The sequence below is a fragment of the Pempheris klunzingeri genome, chromosome 5 (assembly GCF_042242105.1).
Source record: "Pempheris klunzingeri isolate RE-2024b chromosome 5, fPemKlu1.hap1, whole genome shotgun sequence".
NCBI lineage: Eukaryota > Metazoa > Chordata > Actinopteri > Acropomatiformes > Pempheridae > Pempheris > Pempheris klunzingeri.
The window spans coordinates 14,458,625-14,484,207 of NC_092016.1; the positions used below are offsets into that span (position 1 = coordinate 14,458,625).

General features: G+C 43.0%; 1 protein-coding gene across 1 annotated transcript; it reads left to right on the top strand.

The window, feature by feature from the left end:
- On the top strand, positions 1-25,223 carry otogl (otogelin-like). The gene is made up of 58 exons (XM_070831086.1): positions 1-73; positions 452-494; positions 863-908; positions 1,157-1,235; positions 1,347-1,439; positions 2,736-2,890; positions 4,475-4,596; positions 4,812-5,017; positions 5,573-5,697; positions 5,962-6,068; positions 6,196-6,302; positions 6,464-6,589; positions 6,672-6,780; positions 6,871-6,917; positions 7,004-7,149; positions 7,257-7,383; positions 7,557-7,734; positions 7,845-7,969; positions 8,285-8,494; positions 8,729-8,897; positions 9,039-9,113; positions 9,353-9,396; positions 9,616-9,781; positions 10,335-10,442; positions 10,642-10,780; positions 11,873-12,007; positions 12,162-12,308; positions 12,415-12,534; positions 12,742-12,858; positions 14,746-14,902; positions 15,094-15,120; positions 15,231-15,410; positions 15,493-15,771; positions 15,861-15,978; positions 16,067-16,146; positions 16,258-17,213; positions 17,875-18,052; positions 18,158-18,300; positions 18,393-18,416; positions 18,544-18,636; positions 18,732-18,921; positions 19,203-19,420; positions 19,699-19,840; positions 19,941-20,126; positions 20,271-20,483; positions 20,693-20,797; positions 20,931-21,038; positions 21,178-21,279; positions 21,363-21,467; positions 21,722-21,762; positions 21,871-21,934; positions 22,147-22,325; positions 22,487-22,591; positions 22,665-22,784; positions 23,163-23,208; positions 24,020-24,091; positions 24,837-24,916; positions 25,023-25,223. The coding sequence occupies exons 1-58, from the start codon at positions 1-3 to the stop codon at positions 25,221-25,223; spliced, it is 7,956 nt and encodes a 2,651-aa protein (XP_070687187.1).
- The last annotated feature ends 360 nt before the right edge of the window (positions 25,224-25,583 follow it).

A 25,583-nucleotide genomic window follows, 5' to 3' on the forward strand; every position in this document is an offset into this window, starting at 1 on the left:
ATGAACTTAAAGTGGACAGTGAAACGATTTCTTCTTATGTCGTTTTCAATCTCCCACTTGCTGTTACTTGAGGGTGAGTCTGACAGTTTCACTTCTCCAAAAGGTTAGAATAGTTTTGTAATAAAGTTTGCTACACACACATGAATGTGAACTACATTTAACAACATTGATATTAATAGATTGATAGACAGATTTTTTTATTATTAAGTTCTTGTCACCTGTCTTTCTGTTCATCTGTATTACCAGTCAAATATAATTAGTTTTTATAGATATCATTAAGACTGTATAAAACTGCTCTCCCTTTCTGCCCCTTTATATTGTTGTGTCCCAACGTGGAATCTAATTGTCAAATATTTATGATGGGACACCTCACATTATATGGGTGATTTTATAATAAATAACTGATACCTATTTTAACGATTAAAAGTTAATAGTGTCATTTTGTGTTTAGGAGCTCAGAGCCGACTTTCAGTGGCAGAAGGAAGACTACAGAGGTAAATCAAAGGACGAAATGGAGTGAATGATTCTCTGTCATTAACATTGTAGCCAAAATATAAGTGATGTTGTATTAAAAAAAATCTTTTTGATGATTTTTTGCTGTGACTGCTGATTATCAGACACCAGAGTGTGTGACCGAGACAGCATATAAGTATGCAAGTGTGTGTGTGTGTGTGTGTGTGTGTGTGTGTGTGTGTGTGTGTGTGCGCGTGCGCGCATGGGTGTGTGCGTGTGTATGTGCACTTGTGAGTGTGAGGGTTCAGTAAAGAGTAGTTTTGAGTTTGAATTCAAGTGGTGTAAAGTGCACTTAAGTCTCCCCTCTGACTGTTTCTCCCCACTAATGTGCATGTTTGTGTGTGTGCAGAAGGGCTAATGCACTTCGGAGGAAACGGGATCTCCTCGGGGAGGAGGTTGGTACACTACACCTAAGAGAACCAGAGGAGGTCAGGGCACCCACATGCGCACAACACCCTAACCGGCACAAAGCTGTCTTTGTAAAGAATGAGACACTCACTAACACATACACTTTCTCCCACTCAACCTGACGTAACTTTCAACTTATAGCAGCAGGTACACCAACGGTACAGCACTGTCACTGTGTCACTGAAGCCTGAGAATAACGTAAGGAACTACTCTGAGTGTTTTATTGTTTTCCAAGACATACAGACCACTGCTGTCGGAGGGTACTCTGTCACGCAGCATTTTACACAACTACACAGCCAGAGATGCCTCTTCAGGTAAATACGCAACCTCCTAAGTGACCCTAAATGCATTCAAACAAGCCTCATACTATCAGTGCCCAGGTAGACTGGGGTAAGTGAACTTGGGTTTGTTCATGTCTTTCCCAGAATATTGCGGCTGCCTCAATGGTGGCTGGTGTCAGGAGGGCGGTGTGTGTGACTGTGCTCAGTTCCAGGCACTGGGAGACCGCTGCCAGATCAGTGAGTAACACACACACAGAGACACACACACACTCACATGTCTTCCCAGCTCAGATTCATCCCAAACTCTCATCCACGCCTTATTGACAAGCGCCATTCCTGGTATGCAACAGACCAGGTGGTTAGCATGCTTACAACTTTTTTTAATAACAGTGTACCATTACACACTCAATTATACAGGAATGGGTGTGTGTATGAGATTGTGCATCGGACTTTCCAATCATTCAACAAACGTTAATTACCTGCACACACTCCAGTATAAATTATCAGATTTCCCTAGATTGCTCCCTCTCTTTCTCTCTCTATCTCTCTTTGTTAATGCAAATCCCCCCCCCCCCCCAATCAATTCACCCACCTACATGCACATATACACACACACACACACATAGATGTTATTCCCTACAGCAGCAGATATAAAATCAGTGTCTCTAAGGTAATAGGGTAGGGGCTGAGTGATGGAGTTTCTGGTTTCTATATTCTGAACAGACTCCTTATACAGTGTATCAGGAGATCTGAGGTCACAATTATTGTAAAGACATTTTTCATTTCAAGCAACTAATTTAGTGTTGACACACCTGTTGGAAACAATAAAGTTCCTCAGGGACCTGTAACTGAACTGAGGCTTGAAATGATATCTTGAAATAGACTGTTCAAAAGAAGATAAAGAATATGCTTTCTTTACAAGTAAACAAAGCATACATAAAAGTGGGCCATAACAACAAAGTTTATCCAAAAAAGAACCATAAAAGCTTCATCCAAGACAAATTATCAGCTTCCCAACTGTTATGTAAATTTTGGAGAACAGCATAACAGAACTGATGCCCCAGAACACATTTTCTAAAAATATAAAATAAGATTGGGACATTTTGTTTTTTGTAACATGGGTACCTTATAATTAATTAGTATCATTTACCAAATGTACCATTTCGGATTTCCATCAGCATGACAAGCCAGTCACGGATGAGATTAGAAGATGTGATTCACTGTCACCTACCCTACCCCCTCAGACTTTAGAGAGGGTTTTAGGCAACATCTTGGCACAGCCAGCAGTGGGGATTTCCTGTAACAAAGGGCTTTTTAGAAAATTCAGGTATTCATTTTCCACTGATAAGTTCAATGAAATAAAAGATGATGAAATATATGAAGATGACAGAACAGATAGGATGTATGACTTGCCCTCTCAGTTTAGCAAAGTGTTCAGTGATTCTGCTGGAAATTATTTTGTGTCACCACATTAAACGGATCCACTTCATCTCTGCAAGAGTCTTTTGAGTGAATTGCCAATTTTCCTCTCAGTACCTAACCAGGGCCAGGATAGAGACGGGATCTGCAGGTCATGGGGTCAACATCACTACGAAACATTTGATGGGATCTACTTCTACTTCCCTGGAACCTGCTCTTACGTTCTGGCCCAGGACTGCCACTCAGCTACACCTCAGTACACAGTGTGGGTAAGAGCATAGAGAATGAAACTAACCTCTGAAATATTTGACCAGTATTTAACCTTTATGTATAAAGAGTAGTTTGGTATTTTTGAAATAACACAATGTCTGTAGTCAAACTTGAAGGATACAGTGATATTTAACTTTATTTTAAAAGTTAAAGGTTATATAACAGTAGCCTGCTTGTCAATTAAGAAGTAATTTCATATTCCTTTGCTTAGTTTTAAATTATCTGTTTTTAGCAGTATGTTCCTCTTTATCTGATGAATAATTTAGCAGTTGAAATTTGGGAACTTCTTGAGCTTTCTTAGTTATGTTATGTTTAAAACTCATTCTTAAAAACTCATGTTATATAGCTGATTTTTCCAGTCTGGTGATGTTCTGTGTTTTGTAAGACCAAAACTAAAAACTAATCTGTTCTACTAATAAGTATTGCCGATTTAGCCAAGGCCTGATATAGCTTACTCCTCTGTACCCGCCAGCTGGCTCACAATCTCCCCACATTTCTTCTGGAGTTTCAGTTTCCCTGATTTTTTTTTTTTCCTTCACACGATGAAATTCAAAAAGCCCATCCACAGTATTTATGAGAAATAGGCTTGTATAACTGCTGTTCGTGATTGTGTGTTTTTTTTTTTTTTTTTTTAATTGTATGCTTATTCCACATCTTCATCAGCTATGGCCAGGCAGTGAGCCAGAGGGATGACACATGCACAAACATACACACACACAAGTAGAAAGAGACACAAAGAGAGTTGAGGGGTGCTTTGAATTATTAATTCATGAGATTGTTGATAAAGACAGCTCTACGAGGGATTAGAAAAGAGCAGGGGAGCACGATGCTATATTACTTTACTCCACATAGCTAGAAATAACGTGTTTTTTCATTGCTGGTGGTTGTTTCTCAGCCATAGTGTTTTCAAAACTCCTCAAACTTGGCTGAAGATATTGAGCTTGACTGAGTGATTGGCACTGCATAAGAGATGATTTCTGCTCTGGTTGGTTGTTTTCGTTCTGGCACGGGGATTCTTGCAAATTACATTAGGAGCACAAAGAGGAGCTAAAGGAAGCTGATCTTTTCCCAGATTGCCTGTCTAATGTTCTACTGTCAGGACATAGGAACAGCTTTAGTAAATATAACAAAAAGCTACTTTTATAAATGTTACCAACCACTGCTGTAAGAGAAGGATTAATGGATTGTTTGTTTTGGTCTTTTCATGCCATTTGCTGACAGTATTATAAATACAGGATATCACCAGTGCTAGCCTTTAAGCTGACAAATAATGCTAATACCATTTAACATTCCAACTTTTTTTTGTAGTTTTACTTCAAGATTAATGTCCTAATATGTTTCTGTCTGTGGCATCATTTACCATACCGTATTTGATAATCATAACCAAAGTAAATTCAGTTGTTTCTGCAATTAGAGGACACAACACAACAACCATTTGTGTATTGATGGCAGCATCATCAAGTTTTTTTTCGAATGCTAGCTCAGATTACAGACCGTGGCCAATTCTTGTTAATAAATGTTCATGCTTTCCCCCCTTTGACCCTCCCTGTTATTCTCTTCAATACTTTTTCTTGTTTTCTCAGATCCACAACAGCAGAGTGTGTGACGGGAGTGTGTATTCATGCCCAAGAGCTCTCAGTTTGTTCTTCCCAAATGAGGAGGAGATTCACATCTCTGGATATCAGGTCCACCAAGGAGGCCGCAGGTGTGTGTGTGTGTGTGTTTGCTCTGCAGAGATGCAGAAAAGTAGGTAGATTATGAGAGTCTTTGATAAATACATATTGCTACAACTATAAAAACAAGAAAAAGAAAAAACAACCCACTTACTGTAAAGTCACAGTAGAGCATTATTAGCATGAATTTCATAGAACTCACTTTGTTTGTCACTCTCACTCTCCTTGTCTGTCTCTGAATTGTCAGGTTAAGTTTGCCTCAAACTGTGGGCGGTGTGTTTATTGAGCGACTGGCCGATTACCTGTTGGTAAAGAGTGTGTTTGGCTTCTCTTTGGCCTGGGATGGAGGCTCGGGTGTCTACCTGAAAATGAGCGAGGAGCACCAGGGTGCCCCCTGTGGCCTATGCGGGAACTTCAACCACCTTGCTGGCGATGACCTCACCACTGCCCGTGGTAAGACCGGCCTGACCGGCCCCTCATCCTCTTATCCCTTCTCTCAGCACCCACTCACCTCAATTATTATTATTATACACTCAGCACTGATTCTGGCCAATTATAGTAGTGGTGAAACCTGGAAAGACCAGTGTGGAAGGATAGTGGAGAACCAATAGTCTGGGTTTGAATGGCTGGAAGGAGCAGGAGTCCATCCTCAGATGACGAGTAATATGAACTGCAGTTCCCTATTTGTTTGAGAGCCATCCAGTACAGTGAGGATGAGCTTCGAGAAAGAGAATAAACAAGTGGAAAGGCTCTGGCAATAAAGCTGCTATGGACACGGTGCATTTACACAGTTTTAATCAGATTTCCTCTAAAAGCCTGATTTTATATTCATCAGACCTCCATTTTCTGTTTGATTTGAACAGAAATTATTGTATACATGTTTGAATGGTAAATGAACTGTAAAGTACCTCTACCCTATGTGTGCTCACCTATACATTTTACATTTTCTATTTCTTGTGGTTTGTGAGCTGGATGTACATACATAATCTATTTGGCTGTGTGCTTCAGGCATTCGGACAGATGAGCCTGCAATGTTTGCTAACAGCTGGGCAGTGGACCTGCCTCATGAGAGAGCCTGTCCCTCAGTAGATCTCGACTTCAATGGGCCCTGCCAGTCTGAGTCAGACATGGATGTAAGAACCACGGAAAACATTCTGTCTACTCAGTATTACTATTGGCATACACTAAGGCCACCTTTTTACTGTGTGATAGGAAATTAAACTAGCAAAGGTAGCTTTTTGATGGATAAATCTTAAGATTGAAAAATCAGCAGTTTTAACTCTGAATGAATCAGGATGATTCTTGACTGCAGCAGTGTTCGTTTTAGTGTAACTCTCTGTTATAATATTACGTGAATTATATTCATACCATACTGTATTTATTGTGAATGTGTGCAGGACGCCATAGAGAAATGCAGTGCACTTCTCTTCTTCCCATTTCTGTCCTGTCATGAAAACATTGACCCAAATCCCTTTGTGGCCAGCTGTGTTTCTGACCTCTGTGTGTAAGTCGATACACTTGCATTGATTCATTTAACTTTCATCTTTACTGCCTTTTCTCTATGTTGTTATTAGTGTAAGCAGATTGAACCTGCCCAGTTACAGAATAAACCAAAGATTTTATTTTTTCAGATCTGATGATGAGGAAACGTTTTGTCGAGCCTTAGTTGAGTACACCCGAGCCTGCTCACATGTTGGGTACCCAGTAAGAGAGTGGAGAGACAGCTTCCCTTCTTGTAGTAAGTTACCACTGCAGCTCCACATTCTCAGTGAAAACAGATCAGTTCATTTCATACATGACATGTCCCACTGTACATCATTTAGGTCAACGTTTAGTCCAGGATCATGTGCTATAAGCTGCCTTTGTGTGAAACTAAGGTGTGTGTGTGTTTGTGCATAGATGATGGCTGTGAGGAGAGTTTTGTCTACAGAGACTGTATCAGTTGCTGTCCACCCACCTGTACATTTGAGAAAGAGTGTTTGGGAACCAACCTGCATTGTCTGGATGGCTGCTACTGTCCTGATGGTATTTAACTATCTTCCTTATTTCAGTGAAATTATGTTTAGTTGATTGACCTCTAAACTTCCTCTAATCTTCCTTCTCACAGGTCTTATACTACAAAATGGAACATGTATCGCTGTTTCTCAGTGTCCATGTGTTTACCATGGTACATCATATGTACAAGGACACGTGCTTCAACAAGGATGCAGTGTTTGGTGAGTGTGGACATGTAATCACTAGTGAGCATGTACTGTAGCTTTGCCAGTGTGCTGTTAACCCACTGTATATGCTTTTTTTTTTTTTAGTGTGTGCATGGGTGGAGTGTGGAACTGCACTGAGAACAACTGCACAGGTGAGTTTATGCTTTCCGAACAGTTAGTTATTGAAGAGGGTAACTGTGAATTCAGATTCATTACCGTACCTCTTCTCTCTTCTTAGCGGAGTGTTCGGTGGTAGGTGATGTGTTTGTGACGACATTTGACGGTAGGATGTTTCTCCAGCCGGGAGCGTGTCAGTATGTCCTGGCAAAGAGCCGCAGCAGCAGCAGACTGACGGTCACACTGCAGTATACCACCTGTGCAGAGGTAGCGTGCGTGATTACTCGCACACACACATGCACACACACTCACCAACCTTGCAGTCTTTCTTCATAGATGTAACCAGTCCTTCCGTGCGGTCTGTGTGTCTACAGCAGCAAGTGTGTATTCAGTCAGTGACAGTGGTGTTGGATGAAGATGTGAGCCGTCAGATCACACTGACCAGAGAGGGGGAGGTGATAATTGGTGTCAACCCGGCGCCTGTGCTGCCCTATGTTGATGGTAGGTATCACTGCGATACACCACAAGTTTATACCATACATCAAATACAGATAGATTGCACTGAAATAACTCTTTCTACTGTAATGAAAATAATGATTACACCTTCTTACACCCTCTTTTATAGTCATTTCATCTTCAGTCGTGGGTTTTGTTGTTTGTTTCTGGTTATATAGATTCAGTGGAGGTGCGGAAGCTGACCTCTGTGGTTACACAGCTGAGGGCAGAGATCGGTCTGAAGCTGCATTATGATGGTCGAGGTGGACGAGTCTATCTGCAGCTGGACACACAGTGGCGTGGGCAGACGCTGGGCCTGTGTGGAACCTTCAATGGAAATCTACGAGATGACTTCCTGTGAGCTGGTTCTTCCTGCTCAAAAATCAGTGTTGAGAACGTCACTTTACATGACTATGTTTATGCATGTGTGTGTGTGTGTGTGTGTGTGTGTGTGTGTGTGTGTGTAGGTCTCCAGCAGGTATGATAGAGGGCACTCCTCAGCTTCATGCCAATGCTTGGAAGGTTTCCTCTGCTTGTGTTGCTCCAGTCAACCTGCCCATCGTAGACCCATGTGAGATGAACCAGCACAATGGTAATAATGGCTTCACCTTTTTCATTATTTTGGATGTACTTGTTATTGTTACTTTAATTGATTAGAACACTGGTCAATTTTATTGCTATTAGTAAAATGGAAACAAGCTACAGAATGCCTCACCTAAGGAGTATAAACTTCATAGACCTTAATGTCAGCAGCTTTCCAGACAGGATTTTACATCCTGACATCCTAAATAGACTTCGTTCCCAGGTGATGCTGTGAGGTCTCTAGGTTTTAGTCATAGGGCATCTTGATTTGTTCAGACTAGATTTTTTCAAATGTGCTTAACATTGTTGTGTGTGTGTGTTCTAGTGTTCTATGCATCTTACTGTGAGGTGCTTTTGGGGAGTGTGTTTGCCCCGTGTCATGGCTACATCAGTCCGAACGTCTACCAGCAACAATGCCGCCACCAGGCCTGTCGTTGTGGGAGCAGCTGTTTGTGCACAGCGCTGGCTCACTACGCTTACCTCTGCTCTAAACACGGAGTCGACATTAATTTCAGATCACAAGTCTCTGAGTGTGGTGAGTGTTTGGCTTTTATTCATACAGTGTTGTGTTTAAAATACTTGTAATACTTGTATGTCCTGAAATGGTTACAGATTAAAGCTGTGCTATATGGATTGGCTATTTGTGTTTGTTTCAGAATGAGAAAAACTCTATTTTGTCCAAATTTGCATCTCGAGTAAAAACATGCACATAGGAATTGAATTGCCTCAGGGGTACAGTATATAAAATGTGTTTTGTGTACGTATACAGGAGTGGTGTGTCTTGGAGGCATGATGTACCACTCTTGCGTGTCATCATGCGGGCGGTCCTGCCGTGCTCTGTCTCTCACTGAAACGTGTAACCCTGACGACTGTGCCGAGGGGTGTGGCTGTCCAAACGGCAGCTACTATGACGATGTGCGGCAGCGCTGTGTGCAACTGTAAGACTTCACCACCTCATACACCATCCTAACGATGGTCATTAATTGCTATTTGGCAGAAACACACAGGCAGACACACCAACACAGAGAGCATCATCATTAATTCATGTAATTAAAATAATGTCACGAGTTTTTCCTCAGGTCTCAGTGTCACTGCTACTCCATGGGTGGTGTGTCACAGCCAGGGGAGGTGACCTTCAGCGCCACTGGCCCCTGGTGAGTCACAGCTGGCCTTGACCTGCACTAAAAAGTGAAATCTCACTCTGGCTGCTCTCCAAACTGCACACAGTGTAACATCCTTACACACACTGGCTGATACATTTGAGAAAGCAATAAAAGCTTGAGTGATTATCAAATGAGACGTAAAGCACTTAAACTAACCCTGTGTTTGATAACATTACTCTCTTTCCCAAACACTCACCCCTTTTTCTCTCCCTTCCTGTCTCCTCCATCAGCCTGTGCAGAAATGGGAAGATGGAGTGTGTGCCAGAGGAAAAAGGTAACCTCTCCACACCCCCACCCCCCTCCCTTTAGTTCCTGCTCTCGTTCGTTCCAGCAACAAAGTGCCGTTTCAGGCTGTGTCCCTCTTGCTGAAATCAAGAGCCTTATGTCTGTGGTTGTAGCTTGTTTCCCATGACTGGAAGTTGCGGTTGATTTTTAAGGCGACTGAGGCATTGATTTTCTCGAGCGTGTGTGTGTGTGTGCGTGCACAATGTAGAACCAGATAGCATAGAGGTCGGGGAGTGTCCAGAGGGGAAAGTGTACCACAGCTGCACAGAGCAGAGAGGAGGCGTGGCCTGTGCACCAACCTGCCGTAACCTGATGTTGAACCTCACCTGCCCTCCCAACACGCCATGCATCCCTGGCTGTGTCTGTCGTCCTGGGTAAGACGAGAACCTGCTGCCTACCAAAATTGTTGTGTTTATTTTTTTTTAAAGATCATAAAAGTCATATTTGTATATATGTAAAACATATATTTTTGAGTAATTTCCCACCTGTTTGGAAGTGACTTCTCTCTGTTTATTTAAGTATGGTATAAAAATCTACATGAAGATTCTGTGAAAAATGCTCAAGATCAGTGCGTCATTACCCTGCTTGAAACTGAGTTACTATGTTGTGTGGTTTGTGGAGGCAAAATGTTAAGCAAAATCAAGTCTCCGCAAGTAGATTATTATACTGTAATGAAAGCAACAGCAACCAGTGGCTGCCAGACAGCTAGAGTGCCTAAAAGCCTTTCATCAAGGGTACCTTGACAATGTACAGTGGTAATTTATCTTGCTTACATATATAACTCCCGAGTGTATTCAGAATCCTCACCTCAGGCTACATATAGGTTGCACTAACTGAGCTGGGATATTTCCTAATTGCAATGTGAGTTTTAAGTCATGTGTTTGCATATTCTGTACCTTCTACTTGAGTTATGTTTTATCTGTAAAGGCTGGTGCTGCACCATGGGGAGTGTTACTATCCAGAGAACTGCCCCTGTGCCTGGCTGGGCCTTGAATACCTGCCTGGAGAAACTGTGGAAACACCATGTTACAGATGGTATACATCATTACTGTACTCCTCATTTGTAGTTTCCCATAGATAGAGACACACCAGACTGAACCCTCCTTGGAGGATTAGACCTCATTTCTAACTGTATCAGAATGCGGAGTTCATAGTAAGAATGAAACAGCACTTGTGTCCCAGCTCTGTTTTCTCTTTACTGTTCTCATGTGTGCCCACCTGTCCCTCTCCTCAGTGTGTGTCACCGGGGCTATTTTAACTGCAGCTATTCACCTTGTCCAGCTGTGTGTACTGTCTACAGCGACAGACACTACCACACCTTTGATGGCCTTGAGTATGACTACCACTCTGACTGTCAGGTCTACCTGCTTAAAGTGAGTAGAATCAGTGAGTGAGGATCGTTCTAAAAACTGGAGCTGCAATGATTAACCTAACTGTTAAACCAATTATTCTGAAAATTAATTCAAAAATTGTCTATTTCCAGCTTCTTAAATGTGAATATTTTCTGGCTTCTTTTCTCCTCTATGACAGCAAACTGAATATCTTTAGGTTGTTAACAAAATTTGAGGATGTTATCTTGGGATGTTTTTTAGGATTTTCTGACATTTTGTGGAAAGACAGACAGACAGACAGGTTAATTGAGAAGATAATCAAGAGATTAATCAACAATGAAAATAATCCTTAGTTGCAGCCCTGATGATGATTGATGTAATCATTTGAGTGTTACATGTGCAAATAAAGGTGTAAAATGATGTAATTGACATGACACATTTATAAAGGTGTAAAATGATGTAATTGACATGACACATTTATGGAATCAGTTTGTACACTGAAATACTAATCAGGTGGTGTCACAGCACTTGTCACAAACGTGTGTGTGAGAGATGTTATTTGCTTAAGGGCACAGGAGGAGCATCCTCCACATTTCCTGGCCAGGACTGATTTGGATCTGGGAAAGAAGATCCAAGTTTGTTTCTAATCTTGGAAGAGAGAGTGGTTTTTAATTAGAGCAGATTAAGATGTGTACGTGTGTGTGCCCGCGCTGGTGGGTTTGCACCATGGTAATGCTAGCAGACATGGTGCAAAGCTGTAACGGCACAAAGAGACCAGTGTTCACTTCAAACCCCAGGGCTCCTGCGCTCCCAGGGATATAGAATTAGAATTAGCAGAACAGACATTCCAATTCAGACCCAACAGACCGCCGGCCACCGTGCAGACCTGAAAAGAATGGGGAAGCAGGTCAGAGCTGTGTCTTAATAGCCTTGAGTTGCTTCCTCTTCTTGTCACCTCTCATGTATCCAGAATGACACAATTTCCCAAACAGGTAGAATCAAGTTTCAAGTTTAAGCCATGTGGCATTCAGATATTGCATTTGTGCCTGCTGTGGCTATAGTAAAGGGTGAAATTGTGTATTGTTTGTAGGACAGAGATGAGAGGAGTAATATTTTGTCTTCCCCTGTGAACAGAGTGCGGGAGAAACCGAGGTGTCCATTGTTGCCCAAAACAAGGACTGCTATGAGAGCGGCATTGTGTGCATGAAAATACTGGTCATTCATGTGGGACTTACCAAGATCTACTTCACCGACAACTCTGGCAACCCTGTACGGACTGTACACACACATAGTCACGCTCTCTTTTTACCAATAAGGCTGTGTACCTGTATGTCTTTTCCTTGAAAAAAACAATACTTAAATATATCAGTAAATATCCAGTGAATCATGGTTATATCAACCTGCTTTGTTTATTCTGCCTTAGAGCCCGTCCACTGTTGTTGGTCGAGGGTCAGAGTTTGAGCTCTGGAAGGCAGGCTACTACACTGTGGTCCACTTCTCTAATCAGGACCTGACCATCCTCTGGGACCGCAAGACAACTGTACACATCAGAGCTGGACCTCAGTGGAAGGTCTGGACTAGAAGTACATCTTACAAATGAAAGTCTAGTCTCCTCAGATGTGGTATGAAAGGAATCCAAAAACATTGTTCTGTGTCTGCTTTTTTTTTCCCTCTAGGGCCTTCTCAGTGGGCTATGTGGAAATTTTGACAGTGTGACAGTTAACGATATGACCACCTCCAGCCACATGGAAGTCAATAATGCGCAGGCCTTTGGAGACAGCTGGGCACTTGGACAGGTATGAGTCAGCTCAGCTCCTCGCCTTCATTAATTCTCCTTTTATCTACTTTCGTCTTCCTGTCTTTGTCTATCCTCCGCTCATTCACTCTTTCACTTCTGTTGCTCCTGTAATTTATGTGTGTTTGTCTCCCTCGAGTCCACTGTGATATTTAAGAGTAATCAGACACTTGATCACCTTCAGTGTGTGTGTTTTGTGTGTTTTTAGTGTGAAAGTGACTATGTAGTTGAGCGACCGTGTGAAGGGGACTTAGGCAGACAGCCGTATGCCAAGAGGGAGTGTGCTCTCCTCTACAGTGATGTCTTTGCACCCTGTCACAATGTGGTGAGTACCACTGAACACACACACACACACACACACACACACACACACACACACACAAACAAGTGTCCGCACAGAACGAGTGACGCTGTAGAAAGGTTATCTTGCTTGCAACAGGGGAGTAAGGGGTGGTTAGGGGTTATGGGAACAACTCCTAACTGATTTCAGCGAATACACTGTTTCTCAGAGACAAATACCAAACACCACACCAGATGCAAAGCTACGCTCATGCACAGACACACACCTAAATGTTTTATTACAGTATAGTATTTGTCTATATGGCCAGCAGGTGGAGCCATGTATACTGTTAATGCACAGGACCACTTCTGCTCACCAAGTTCACTTACTTGACAACAACATGCCTTAAAAAAGTTCTTACGTGTGACACATTGAATGTGTTTTTTTATATATAGAATTTTTGATTAGTGATGATGTTACTGTTGATTTCTGTCGTTTGGTCATACTTTGCTTCTTAAGTAAGTGCTAGAGAGAGGCTGAAGTGCAAGACATTCAGTCAGCCCAGATGTGTGCACTTTGGGAAAGTGTCCTTTAACCTTTTTTACTAGTGTGTTCTTCCGGGATGTTATTTCTGTACCACTTTTATCAGGGCTAAATAGTTTCCAGAGTGTACAAAAACTAAATGTACAACATTAAATGAGATACATGTGTGTCATTAGGCACTGTAATTATAAGATTAAAATAATATTGAGGCAACTGTACTGATCTGGCTCCTCACCAGAGAGAGCTTCTTTCTTTGCTTGGCTCATTGTATAACAAATTCTTTCACACAAATAAATAGATCTAAAGGGTTTATCTCTAAAGTCTTAGATGACACATAGAGTGTTTTTCAGACTAATGTGTTCACTCTTGTCAGATTTCTTTTCAAAACAGAAGTAAGGCAAGTAAGTTTTAATGACCCAAGTGAAGTCAGCCAAACATCCCTATTTTAGCAACTTTACTGCCATTTTCTTCATATCCTAATTGGAGAGAAGAGCACCCATCCGAGGAAGTCAGATAGAATCCAACCATATGTATGTTTTAAAATCTAAAACTCGGCTTTGTTGAGAAAAAAACACCGTGGTTGAATTTCAGAATTTAAGTGTCCTTGCTTTGCAAAGACGCATTCACTTTGTTTGGTTTGTTGTACAATGTGGATAATAGGAGAGTTTGGGAGATCAATGTCCTTACTCAAATAGGAAAGGGGGATTTATGGTGTCACACAACATTTTCACTGAGCAACCTGTTGTACGGGTGCATGATTTTTTTTATTTCTAAAATACCAGTGTAAAAGTAATTTATTTGCACAAAGTATTACTAAAATGGTAAAAAAAAATGTGTTGAGGGTAAGATATGATACTGCCCACATTTCACAGATTTTATCAACGCTGAACCTTTTTTTGATTGTTCATAACTAATCTAAAACATAAGAAAATCCTTGCATTACTCCATAGTACATTTTCAGTAACATGACTATTTAATTGCAGGCCTGCTGCCCCACTCAGCATACAGCACACTATTAACACTAATAATACCGATTAGAGTTTTGTTGAAATTAGGTGTGTATTACAGTGCCATAGCCAGTGTCAAAAACACAGAGGCCCAGTTAACCTCGCCTTTGGACAGACCAACTCATTGCTGATGCATTTTGTCTGTCTGTCATAGAGCTCATCCGATCCCCTCTGCACCAGAGGTTGACCCACATTCCATTGTCCTGATATCTCATCACTCCTTCCCTGTCTGAATTATTGAAAACTGCTCACCCTCTAAACAAGACCTCCCTTGGTTTCCCCCAGCGAGATTTGGCCTGTTTCACATTATGATTGTTTGTGTGTGTGTGTGTGTGTGTGTGTGTGTGTGTGTATTACTATGTGCACATGTATACCCCTCCAGGTTGATGTGGCCTGGTTCTATAGGAACTGCCTGACAGACACTTGCAATTGTAACCGTGGGGGAGACTGTGAGTGTCTCTGTACGTCCATCGCTGCTTATGCACACAAATGCTGTCAACAGGGGGTTACAATACACTGGAGATCTCCATCTGTCTGTCGTGAGTACACACACACACAGGCTCATTGTATGTTGCTCTACTCTGCGTTGATCAGAGAGGTGACCCCTGCTTACCTCTTTGACCAGTCCCTCTTTGCATCAGCTAATATTGTGCTATTTTTCATCTCAGTTACATATTACCTCAGCTATTGACATGCTTAATAACTTCTGAACTGTCTTGCTCCCTTTCAGCATATGATTGCGAATACTATAATCAAGGTATGTATGAGTGAAGGTTAGTCATTTTCAGAGAGCTATTTTGTTGGTTGTCATTTCTGAACCTTACACACTACATTGATTTCCTCTCTCTTTCTCTCACTTCTCCACAGAGCTAGGCGATGGCCCGTATTCCTTGGTAAACGCTGTTTATAATAACACCATGTTTGGAGTGAATCGCACCAGCAGCTCAGTGTTTCCTCTATTGAGAGAGAGACCAGGGCAGCTGCCTGCCCCTGGCCTACTGTTTAACTTCATGATCACAGCAGGCCTGCAGAAGGACAGATCATCACGTGAGCATCCACATTCACACAATTAAACACTACTAGTTTTTGCTTTTTGGGTAAACTAACCCCTGTTCATTTATTCTCCCAGGTGTCCCTGTGGTGTCACTGGAGTCTGCAGAGAGACCGAACTATTTCCTTGTCGTGTCAGGGCGCAGCCATCTTCAGTTGGATCGCTGGAGTAGAGGAGCGGACTTTAGCCGCAGGGCAACCTTCATCCAGCACCAGGGGCTGTTTCTGCCAGGTCACACCTCGTTCGAGCTGGTCGGCCAACCTGGAATTTTTCTGACACTGACACGCACTGCTGCACGGGCGCAGAGATACGACACCTCAGAGGCTTTCAAAGCCAGCAGCAGCTTCACTCTGGAGGGTCAGAAACACATGCGTGTACACACATACGTACACATTTACATACAAACAAAACCTGACTAATCTGGCGTTTTTCCTCTCCTCTGGCAGAGAGCAGTTTCGTTATACCTTACCGTATGATGTGTGAGTGGCGCTACAAGGCCTGTGCGAGCCCTTGTGTCCACACTTGCAGTGACCCAGATGCCACACGCTGCCAGTTCCTGCCCCCGTAAGAGGCTTGACTCATTAAAAGTACTTATTATACAGCCAACATAATCGATGCTTTGTGATGCTGAAATGGTATTTGTTTGTTGCAGTGTGGAGGGTTGCTTCCCACGTTGTCCTAAGAACATGGTCCTCGATGAAGTCACAAGAAGATGTGTCTACACAGAGGACTGTGAGTACAAGGGATGACTATGTTGTCTTTAAAATGCCATATATTATTTACTTTTCCCTCTTTTTTAACATTATAAAAGTATGTGTTTACGATATTAATCATCTCCACCAGGTGTGACCCTTCCACCAACTCCAACACCCTTTGCCTATGTTACACGGTCCAACAGAACTACTACAGCACCACCAACAACTTCAACCACAACAACCACTACTACAACAAGGCCTACAACAAGGCCTACAACAAGGCCTACAACCACAACCACCTCTACCACCACAACCACTACGACCACCACCACAACCACCATCAGAGCTACGACCACCTCCTCCACTACCGTTAGACCGACAACAACCACAACCACCACTACCACTCCCACTCCCACTACGACGTCAGCAACTGAGCGTGTCACCACATCACTCACGCCAACTCCATCTACATCTCCTCCTGCTCCTTCCACGACTATTGTTTCTACCACTCTCACTCCCTCAACCATGCCAGAGACGACCACTCTCAGCACAACTGAAATAACCCCCACGCAAACTACAGTAACCACAGGGGTCACCACAACAGTCACCACACCAACACCTTCCATTGTATCTACTGAGGCCACCACATTCCCCACGACTTCTCCCCCTCCATCCCCTACTACTCTTGCTTCCACCATCTTGCCCTCCAGTCCTACCACCACCACCTTTACCACACCGTCAACAGCATCTCCAACATCCCCCATAACTTCTACCCCACCTATTCTGACCTCCCCCTCCACACAGCCACCACCCACCACAGCCGTCACAACTGCCCCCCCGTCCACCACATCTGTCCCTGAAACTACCGCAGAAACCGCAACCACTCCTCAACCCACACCAGCAGATACAACAATCACCATAGGGACCACCACCCCACTAGATACCTCAGCGGTCGTTGTGACGACCACAGCCCAGCCTCCTACAACCATCGAACCCACTACTGAGCAGGTAACCACAGAAATAATCACAAGCCTCGGCACCTCTCCTGTAACGGAGGAAGCATCAACTCCACCTCCTTTCCTCTTGCCCACCACTCCCTGCACGGTAAGTGGCGCTGTCGTAGATAAAGGTCAATACACAAACACTGTCCATGAACTCACATACAAACACCTTGAAGAGAAATTTGTGTTTATTCTTTGGGCCAGTTAATATGATAGATTTACTATGTAACTGATTACTTACATGAATTTATTCCAATTTATTTACATTGGTTTGTTTCAGTGTCTATAGTCTATGTGTTACTAATAACATTAAGCAAGTGCCCCAGTAAGCAGTGAGTCAGCTTGTACAACACCAGGATCCTGAAACTGAAGCACTTACATGAAATTCAGCAATCAAAACAGCACTTTTCTTACTGTGACATTTCAAAGTGTCTTTAGTGAAACAAACCTTCTCCATTCTTAGAAATGCAGCACAAATTATGAAACGCTTTACGTGCTACTTGTGGAAATACAATAACATTATATTGTAAAATATTGTAATGATCAATGTGCATATATTACAATCAATGTCTAGCTGAATAAACAGTTAGGAACCATGTAATAATAGGTTGCTATAGATACTGGAAAAAAAACAGATGCAGTAAATTAATGTATAAAATGCAAATGTTTGAGTTTACTTATGCAAAAAGTGCAAATGGCTGTGTAGGAGTGTTGCTACATGTAAACATGCTTATAAAACACAAGGTTTGTCTTTGTCTCCACAGCCTCCGTACTCCTACCGCATCGATGAATGTGCCGAGCTGATCTGTTTCAATGGAGAGCTGCTGCTTCACAACTCCTCTCTACACTGTCGCTACAACACCACCCAGCCCCAGTGCAGTCTGCTGGGCCTGCCCATCCTCATCAACACAGACCCCTGCTGCCCACAGTGGCAGTGCCCCTGTAAGTTTGGGTTTGGTTTCGGTAATGGGAAGGTCTAGTGATTAGAATCCATTGTTTGCTGCGATTATCTGCGTTTGATTCTCTTGGCACAATTTGTTTCGCCAGGTCGCTGCACTGTGATGTCAGACCTGCGTGTTATCACATTTGATGGCAACAATGTAGCCTTGTACGATAATGGCTCCTACATCCTGGTTAACCTGCCCAGAGAAACTATTATTGGTACTGTGGAGAAATGTCCGACCAGCCAGGTAACATACAAAATATAAAATATGAACTGCAACGTAAGACGTGCAATCCTTCTTTCATTTTTTTCAAATTAAATATGTTGTTTGCTTTGCAGAGTGTAAACTCCATCAGGCGAACTGTGAGTACAGTCTCTTCTCTTCCCCATCATTACCTACAATTATGTTTAGATCATAATCAAAGAGCTGCTATTCATTCAATAAATATTTTCTTGTACCATCACATTTTCTAATTTCACTCCCCTTCAGAGTCCTACAGGTGGAACGTCTGGTTTGTGTTTTAAGAAGCTGAATATTACAACCTCCTCCTACCGTATTATTATCAACCGACTGGATCGCAAGGTGAATCTCTTTACCTGTTTCACTGCCAAGGGTTACTTCTCCAAAATTATCTCACATAAATAATGTTATGTTCTTGTGTTCCTGTTTGTCTCTAGGTGACCGTAAACTACAGACCTGTAAGACTTCCGTTCTCACGTCACTCTCTTTATGTGGAAGACACAGGCAGCATGTACCTGATCCACACACCTGGTGGGGTCAGCATTCAGTGGTATCATAGCACTGGCATCATGGTGCTGCAGTACAATGCTCCTCATAATGCGTCTGTGCCCACTCGAGGCCTGTGTGGTGAGTCCCCACAGACACGTACACACCAGCTATGACTGCATCAGCACCAGTCTCATTTATCTAAGCGCCAGCTATCAGCACCTAAAGGCGTAGTGTCTAAACAGCAGCATCACTTTGACTTGAGTCATTATGGGATATGACAATTTGAGATGTTGAGTGCCTTTTGGTTTAATTAGGCAGTCTCACACACACATTATCTCATTCCACATTTATACTGCCTAGTGACAATGCAACACTCAAATACGCACCTACATCAAACAACTGTCTGCCCATTTTGCCAGGTTGTTGTGATGGGAACCCAGAGGACGACCTGAAGCTGCCCAATGGCACAGTGGTCAGAGAGGTGGGAGACATGGGGCTGTTCCTGCAGGCCTGGAGAGTCCACACCACAGATGAAACAGAGCACACACGCAGGGTCGGAGACAACTGCACCACCGGGGACTGCTCCAACTGTCTCTCCATGCTCTACCAGAGAGCCTTCACACCATGCCACAGCAAGGTCGCCACAGTGCTCACACAGCATTTTACAACATTTAAGTCATAAATCATGAAAAAATGCCAAACATTCTCCAGTTCCAACTTCCCAGATGTGAGCATTTGTCTCTATCTTTGGGTCTTGAACTGTTGGTCAATGACACTGTGGGAAATTGTTAAACTTTCTGACATTTTAACTAAACCCTTGATTGTATGATCCAAAAAAAATCAACAGATAAATCGCTAATGATAATATAATTAGCTGAGGCCCTACATGACTTTGGCCTGTTTGTGTGTTTACAGGTCACCCCAGAGCAGTTCTGTGATATCATGTGGGCGGGGGACCTGCACTACAAGGATCACCAGTGTGACTTTCTGGCGGCGTACGTGGCGGTCTGCTACACACATCAAGTCTGCATCAACTGGAGACGACACAACTTCTGCCGTAAGGAGAAACAGGCAAAGAAATGACACACACGTATGCAAATGTACTCACTCGTGTCTCTCATTTACTCATGCATTGCTAATAACCTGTCATTCTGTAGCATTGCGGTGTCCTCCTGGTAAGGAGTATCAGCCATGTGTGAGCACCTGCACCAGCCGCACCTGTCTGAACACAGAGTACTACGAGGAGACCACCTGCTCCTTCATCAGAGAGGAGTGTGTGTGCCGCAGTGGAACCATCCTGCACCGCGCCGACTCTGCTTACTGTGTAACTGAGGATCGTTGTGGTGAGTGATGGAGTAATTACACGCCTTTGTGTTGAAAACTGCTCTGTCGGAGAGTCTGAAGTTTTGCACTATGGTTTATATTACTCCTAGACTCACATGCAGTTGTATCATCAGTGTATTTACTTGGCTCTCTGATGTATCCAGTATGCACAGACAATGACGGTAACCCCCGGGCCCCGGGTGAGGTGTGGAATGGCTCTGCTCGCAGTTGCTGCCTGTACAAGTGTATGGAGAATGGCTCTGTCGTGGCTGTCGAGCCAGAATGCAGCTCTGTCCCTACACCGCTGTGTGAGAGGGAAGGAGAGTATGTACTGGATGTGCTGGAAGAAGGAGCCTGCTGCCCAAAGAAGATCTGTGGTGAGTTTAGAAATTAAGGTCTTCTTTGCCAAGAAAAGCATCTGATCCAAACTTGAAATTCTGGAGATTCATTTTGAGAGATGATGGTGGTTGATGGTCCATGGCTTCTAATGTCAGAGACCAAACATCCAATTAATTTTACTTTAGTATAAGACCCATGAAATAATCTTTCCCCTGGTTGCCTTTTTTGCTTATTCACTTCTTGTCAGAGTGCAACATGACGATCTGTGACAGTGACGCTCCACCTTGTGATAATGGGAACAGGCTCGTGATTGGTTACAGTGCTCTGTCCTGCTGCCCCGAGTACAGATGCGGTGAGAACAAACTATCATTAATCCACTCTTTACCGCAAAGTTTTAAGACATGTTGTAAACCCTTTGTTTAATGCGATATTTGGCCTGTACCTTCACTTTCACTAAACACTTTGCTGTGACTGGTCTTTCCCAGAGTGTGACCCCATGGCATGCCCTCCTGTGTCTGCCCCCAACTGCAGGGAAGATCAGTTCCTAGTGGAGGTCAGAGGGGAAAAATCCTGCTGCTACTCTTACCTGTGTGGTAAGTTTTAATTGTGGTTCACGGGCCAGTCTGAAACTTCCTCAGTCTTTGGTATGTGGTTGACCATCTGTTATGTCTCCACCTCCATCAATTGCAGCCAGAAAACTGAATTTGCTGTATGTGTTTTCTGTCTGGGCAGTGTGTGAGTCATGTATTGAACCCATTCCAACTTGTTCACATGGAGAAATTCTGGCCGTAGATCTAAACACCACCAACAGCTGCTGTCCTCAGTACCATTGCGGTAAGTGTGTATGTTTGTGTGTGTTTGTGTGTGTGTGTCTGTGTCTTCAAAGTCATGTTTATACTTTCTCCTATGTGTTGCAGTGTGTGATGTCAACCTGTGCCCTGAATCATCTGTGAGCTGTGCACCTGGTCTCTCTTTGGTTCAAACTACTGTTCCTGGGCATTGCTGCCCACAGCACCACTGCGGTACACACTCAAAGATACTCACATATACTCATTCATACACTTAATACTACTATTACTACTACTAATACTACTAATACTAATGATAACAGCAACAACAATAATAACAATAATGATAATCATAGTCAACATGGGAGTTCCTATTTGTTTCTAGTTTGTGTTGAGTTTCTGCTTGGAATAGTTTAGTTATTATGATTGTCACATATTTGCAATAAACTTCGCACTGCCTCTCTTAACTTTGTCTCTTTCACTCCCAGAATGCCAATGCGAGGACAACAGCCTCCCCATGTGTCAGGTGGTAAGTCAGCAAAAAGCTGCATCACAAGTCACTGTCTAATCACGTTTCTGCTAGGAGGAGGAAAAAAGTGTGCAAATTAAGTTTAGTCAGCACTCTGTTTTCTCTCAGGGGGAGGTGCTGGTCGAGGTTCCAGACAGCAGCACCAACTGCGGCTGTCCTCAGCATAAATGCCGTATGTGTAACACAAGCATGAAAGCTCACAGACACACACTTGACACCGATGTGACAATGGACATGCTGTAGACATTGTTTCACTGTTTCAATCGGTCAATGCAGCACTTTTCCCTCAGCACTTTCATATTTGCCATGAAAACCCCTTATTTGTCACTTACAGTATAATGATTTATCCTATGTTTGTGTGTGTGTGTGTGTGTGTGTGTGTAGAGAAGGCAGAGGTGTGTCTTTTCCAAGGGGTTACTGTGCTGGGTCCAGGCCAGTCATTGGTTCAGTATCTTGAAAGAGAGCTGTGTTACACTGTCCACTGCCTGCATCACAGAGATCCAGACTCTGGTTTCTATGCCATGGAAATTACCTCTGTCAACTGCTCCCAAAAATGTGGACAAGTATGTATCCACCACATTTAATGGAACCGATTATCACTGTGAGAAGCATTTTTCTGATTTCATCTCACCAGCCATAGCTTTTACACCATGCCTCGCCCACTTCTCTTCTCTACTGCATCTCATACTCACCCTTCACTTCTGCATTTGCTTCATATTTTTAGCACCAGGTGTACGTACCATCCACGGACCCTCAGGTGTGCTGCGGCTCCTGTAAAAATGTCTCCTGTACTTTCACCAATGAAAATGGGACAACAGAGCTTTTCGCTGTAAGAACAAATAGATTTATATGTGCTGGGTGCTTCTCTTTTTGAGCATTATTGACTGTGATTGTGTGTGCAGGCAGGGAGTTCCTGGGTGGAGAACTGCACACGTTATGACTGCATGGAAACCGCTGTGGGAGCAGTGATACTTGCCTCTGGGGTGGTTTGCCCGCCTTTCAATGACACAGAATGTGTTCAGGTCAGGACCTTTAAATCAATTACAGTATGTATATGAATTTAATGTTAAACTCTTGGAAACGTTTATTTTTTATATGTATGTATAAGTCTGTGTTGTATGATGTATGTATGATGATCAGGTTTTCTCTGGCTCATGGTCCCCGAAAAAGCTACGTTGAGAAATAGTTCAAATCAAAATCATGTGAAGAAATCAAAATACAATGTCAGAGATGGCCAGCACGTTCAACTTCTTCTACTGACTGTTCAGACATAAGTTTTATCGGTCAAATAAAATCTGAAAATATTTGATTGGTGCATTCATGCTTGTTTGGATGTTTTAGAGTTGTTTGAATGCTGTTTCCCATTAACTTTGTCCTCTCTTCCTGTCCTCTTCTTTCAGAGTGGCGGTGTTGTTCAGAGCTATGTGGACGGTTGCTGTAAGACATGTGAGTTTCCACATTTATTAGGTGCTTCTGGTAATGCTTTGAGCTGGTAATCAGAGGGGTGAGCGCATTGTTGCCTGGCAGTGGATGGGCTTATTGGCTGAATGGTTGGGGGTGTGGCCTGTTGTAGCGGGTGGAGATAAAGCCTGTTGTCGGCCTATGACTATATTTCCCACAATCCCTGGCTTTCCAAGTTTGTCCCCAAATCTTCTGTTTGTTTCAACAAAACTCAGGGGAATAATACGAAGAATTAAACAGATAATTATGCTAAAATGACTGCACTTAACATTTAATTGCCATTACTAAGTTAATGCATAACTTCCTGAACTTGTGCTTTCAAGATGATGAACTGTGAACTGTTCTTCATGTCTACTTTACAAAATAATATTGAGTAATAAGATATTTCAGAGTTGTGTGGATTAAACCTTTAATAAACATGCAGTGGTGATGTTTTGTCTGTCTGGGGTTTCGGCATTGCAGCCTCGCCCGCTTGCCTGCTTCAGCAGTGACCTTTCAGTTTGGCCAATCGGGGTGCTCCATGGTGAGCGTTTTACCAATGAGGATGCGAGATGTTTCAGGGTTTCGAGTTCGCCCTGCTGAGCTGCTCTTTGTAGAACATCAAATGGCTGAGTTCCTTGGCTGGCTGCCCGGAGTGACCCGAAAAAGAAGCGAAATCCATGTGCATGCCAGCTGCACTGATTCCGTCCTCTGTGTGTTTGTGTGTGAACTGTGTTTTCTGAACCAAACGTAACCTTGTGTGTGTTCTCATGACGTCCTTTGAACCGGACGGCTGCGGTCCTGACGATGCTCCCAGGTTCTGGAGTGGGTGTTTTACCATTTACCGTTAATCCCGTAACCCCCACTGGTAGTACTAACTGTGACACAGGTACCACCATCTTGCACTATTCCCACAATCATTTGGCATCCTGACACACAGTGACTCATTCACTTGCACTTTCTAGCTTTGTGTGTTTGTGTTTGTATGTCTTGTCTTTTCATTTTCTTCCTTTCACTGGTTAACCCCCAAAACACTGTATACATGAACAACATCTAACCTTGCATAATCTCCAGTGCTAAACCATCCAGCAGACAATATGCAAGTCAAAGTGTTTACGCCAGTTGTGAAACAAAATAAGCTCCAGTCTTACATCCATTTACAAAAAGCTGGAGATCATCTTTTCATGCATTCCTGCCCTACACAGAATCCCATTGACCAGCTTTGATTGGCTTAAAAGTAAGGTTAAGTTTAGACCAGTAGCCAATAGGAGAGCCGGATCTCTGCTGTGAGAACTGTGCCCCCCGTCACCCAACTGTCGATCAAAGCAAGCTCCTACTGCTGGGCAACAAAGAGCCCTGCTCAATAGTCCTTTCAGGGTTGTGTGAGTGACAAGTCTCTGTGGTAAAATGATCAAAGACTGTGTTTGTGTGTGAGCATTTGTTTGCCAGTGTGCGTTTGTGCGTGTGTGCGCGCGCATGTGTGTGCATTTCTTTGTGTATATTTGAACTAAATTTGAACTCTTCTGCTATTAAGTGGTATGTTGTGTTAGTGACGTGTTTATATTACTTTCTTTTGCAAGTGCTGTGTGTCTGTAGTTACTTCTGCGCTTATTTCTGTGTGAACATGTGTGTAGGTAAAGAGGACGGTAAGACATGCAAACGTGTGGCCATTCGGACTACCATTAGAAAAGATGACTGCAGGAGCAATGCACCGGTGAGGAAAGACAGATCTGCCAGAATAAAATGACATTATAACATTATTTAAAAAAAAAAAAATTATACATTGCCTTATGCCTCCTCCTGTCTGCATCATCTTACAGGTAACAGTCTATTCATGTGATGGGAAATGTCCCTCTGCTACCATATTCAACTTTAACATCAACAGTCACGCCCGGTTCTGTAAGTGTTGCCGCGAGAGTGGACTACAAACCCGCTCTGTTATGCTCTACTGCTCTCGCAACGCCACAGTTGTGGAGTACAACTTCCAGGAGCCTCTGGACTGTTCCTGTCAGTGGAACTAAAAACAGGGTCCAGGCAGAAAAATGCAGGAGAGCATAACAAATGAAAAGAATGTATGAATAGAGGGATACATGTTGGGCGGGGGGGGGGGGTCAGATTTTTACAGTACAGATGAACAGTCATGAAAACCAGCCATGTTTTATTTTGTTTGTCACCACTAGTTCACTTTACAACACTGACCTTGGGTCGTAGTTGTAACTAAAAGATATTGGAAATGTCTGATGTAAGTCTGAGATTGTTTTCAAGTAGTTTTGTCTGCACATTAGTGTTCTGTTGTGCCAACTCAGTCAGCTTTCTAGTGCTTCCAAGTGATGGTATGATGCCATTCGCCTCTTATCCTACTGTATATTAACAATGTTGAC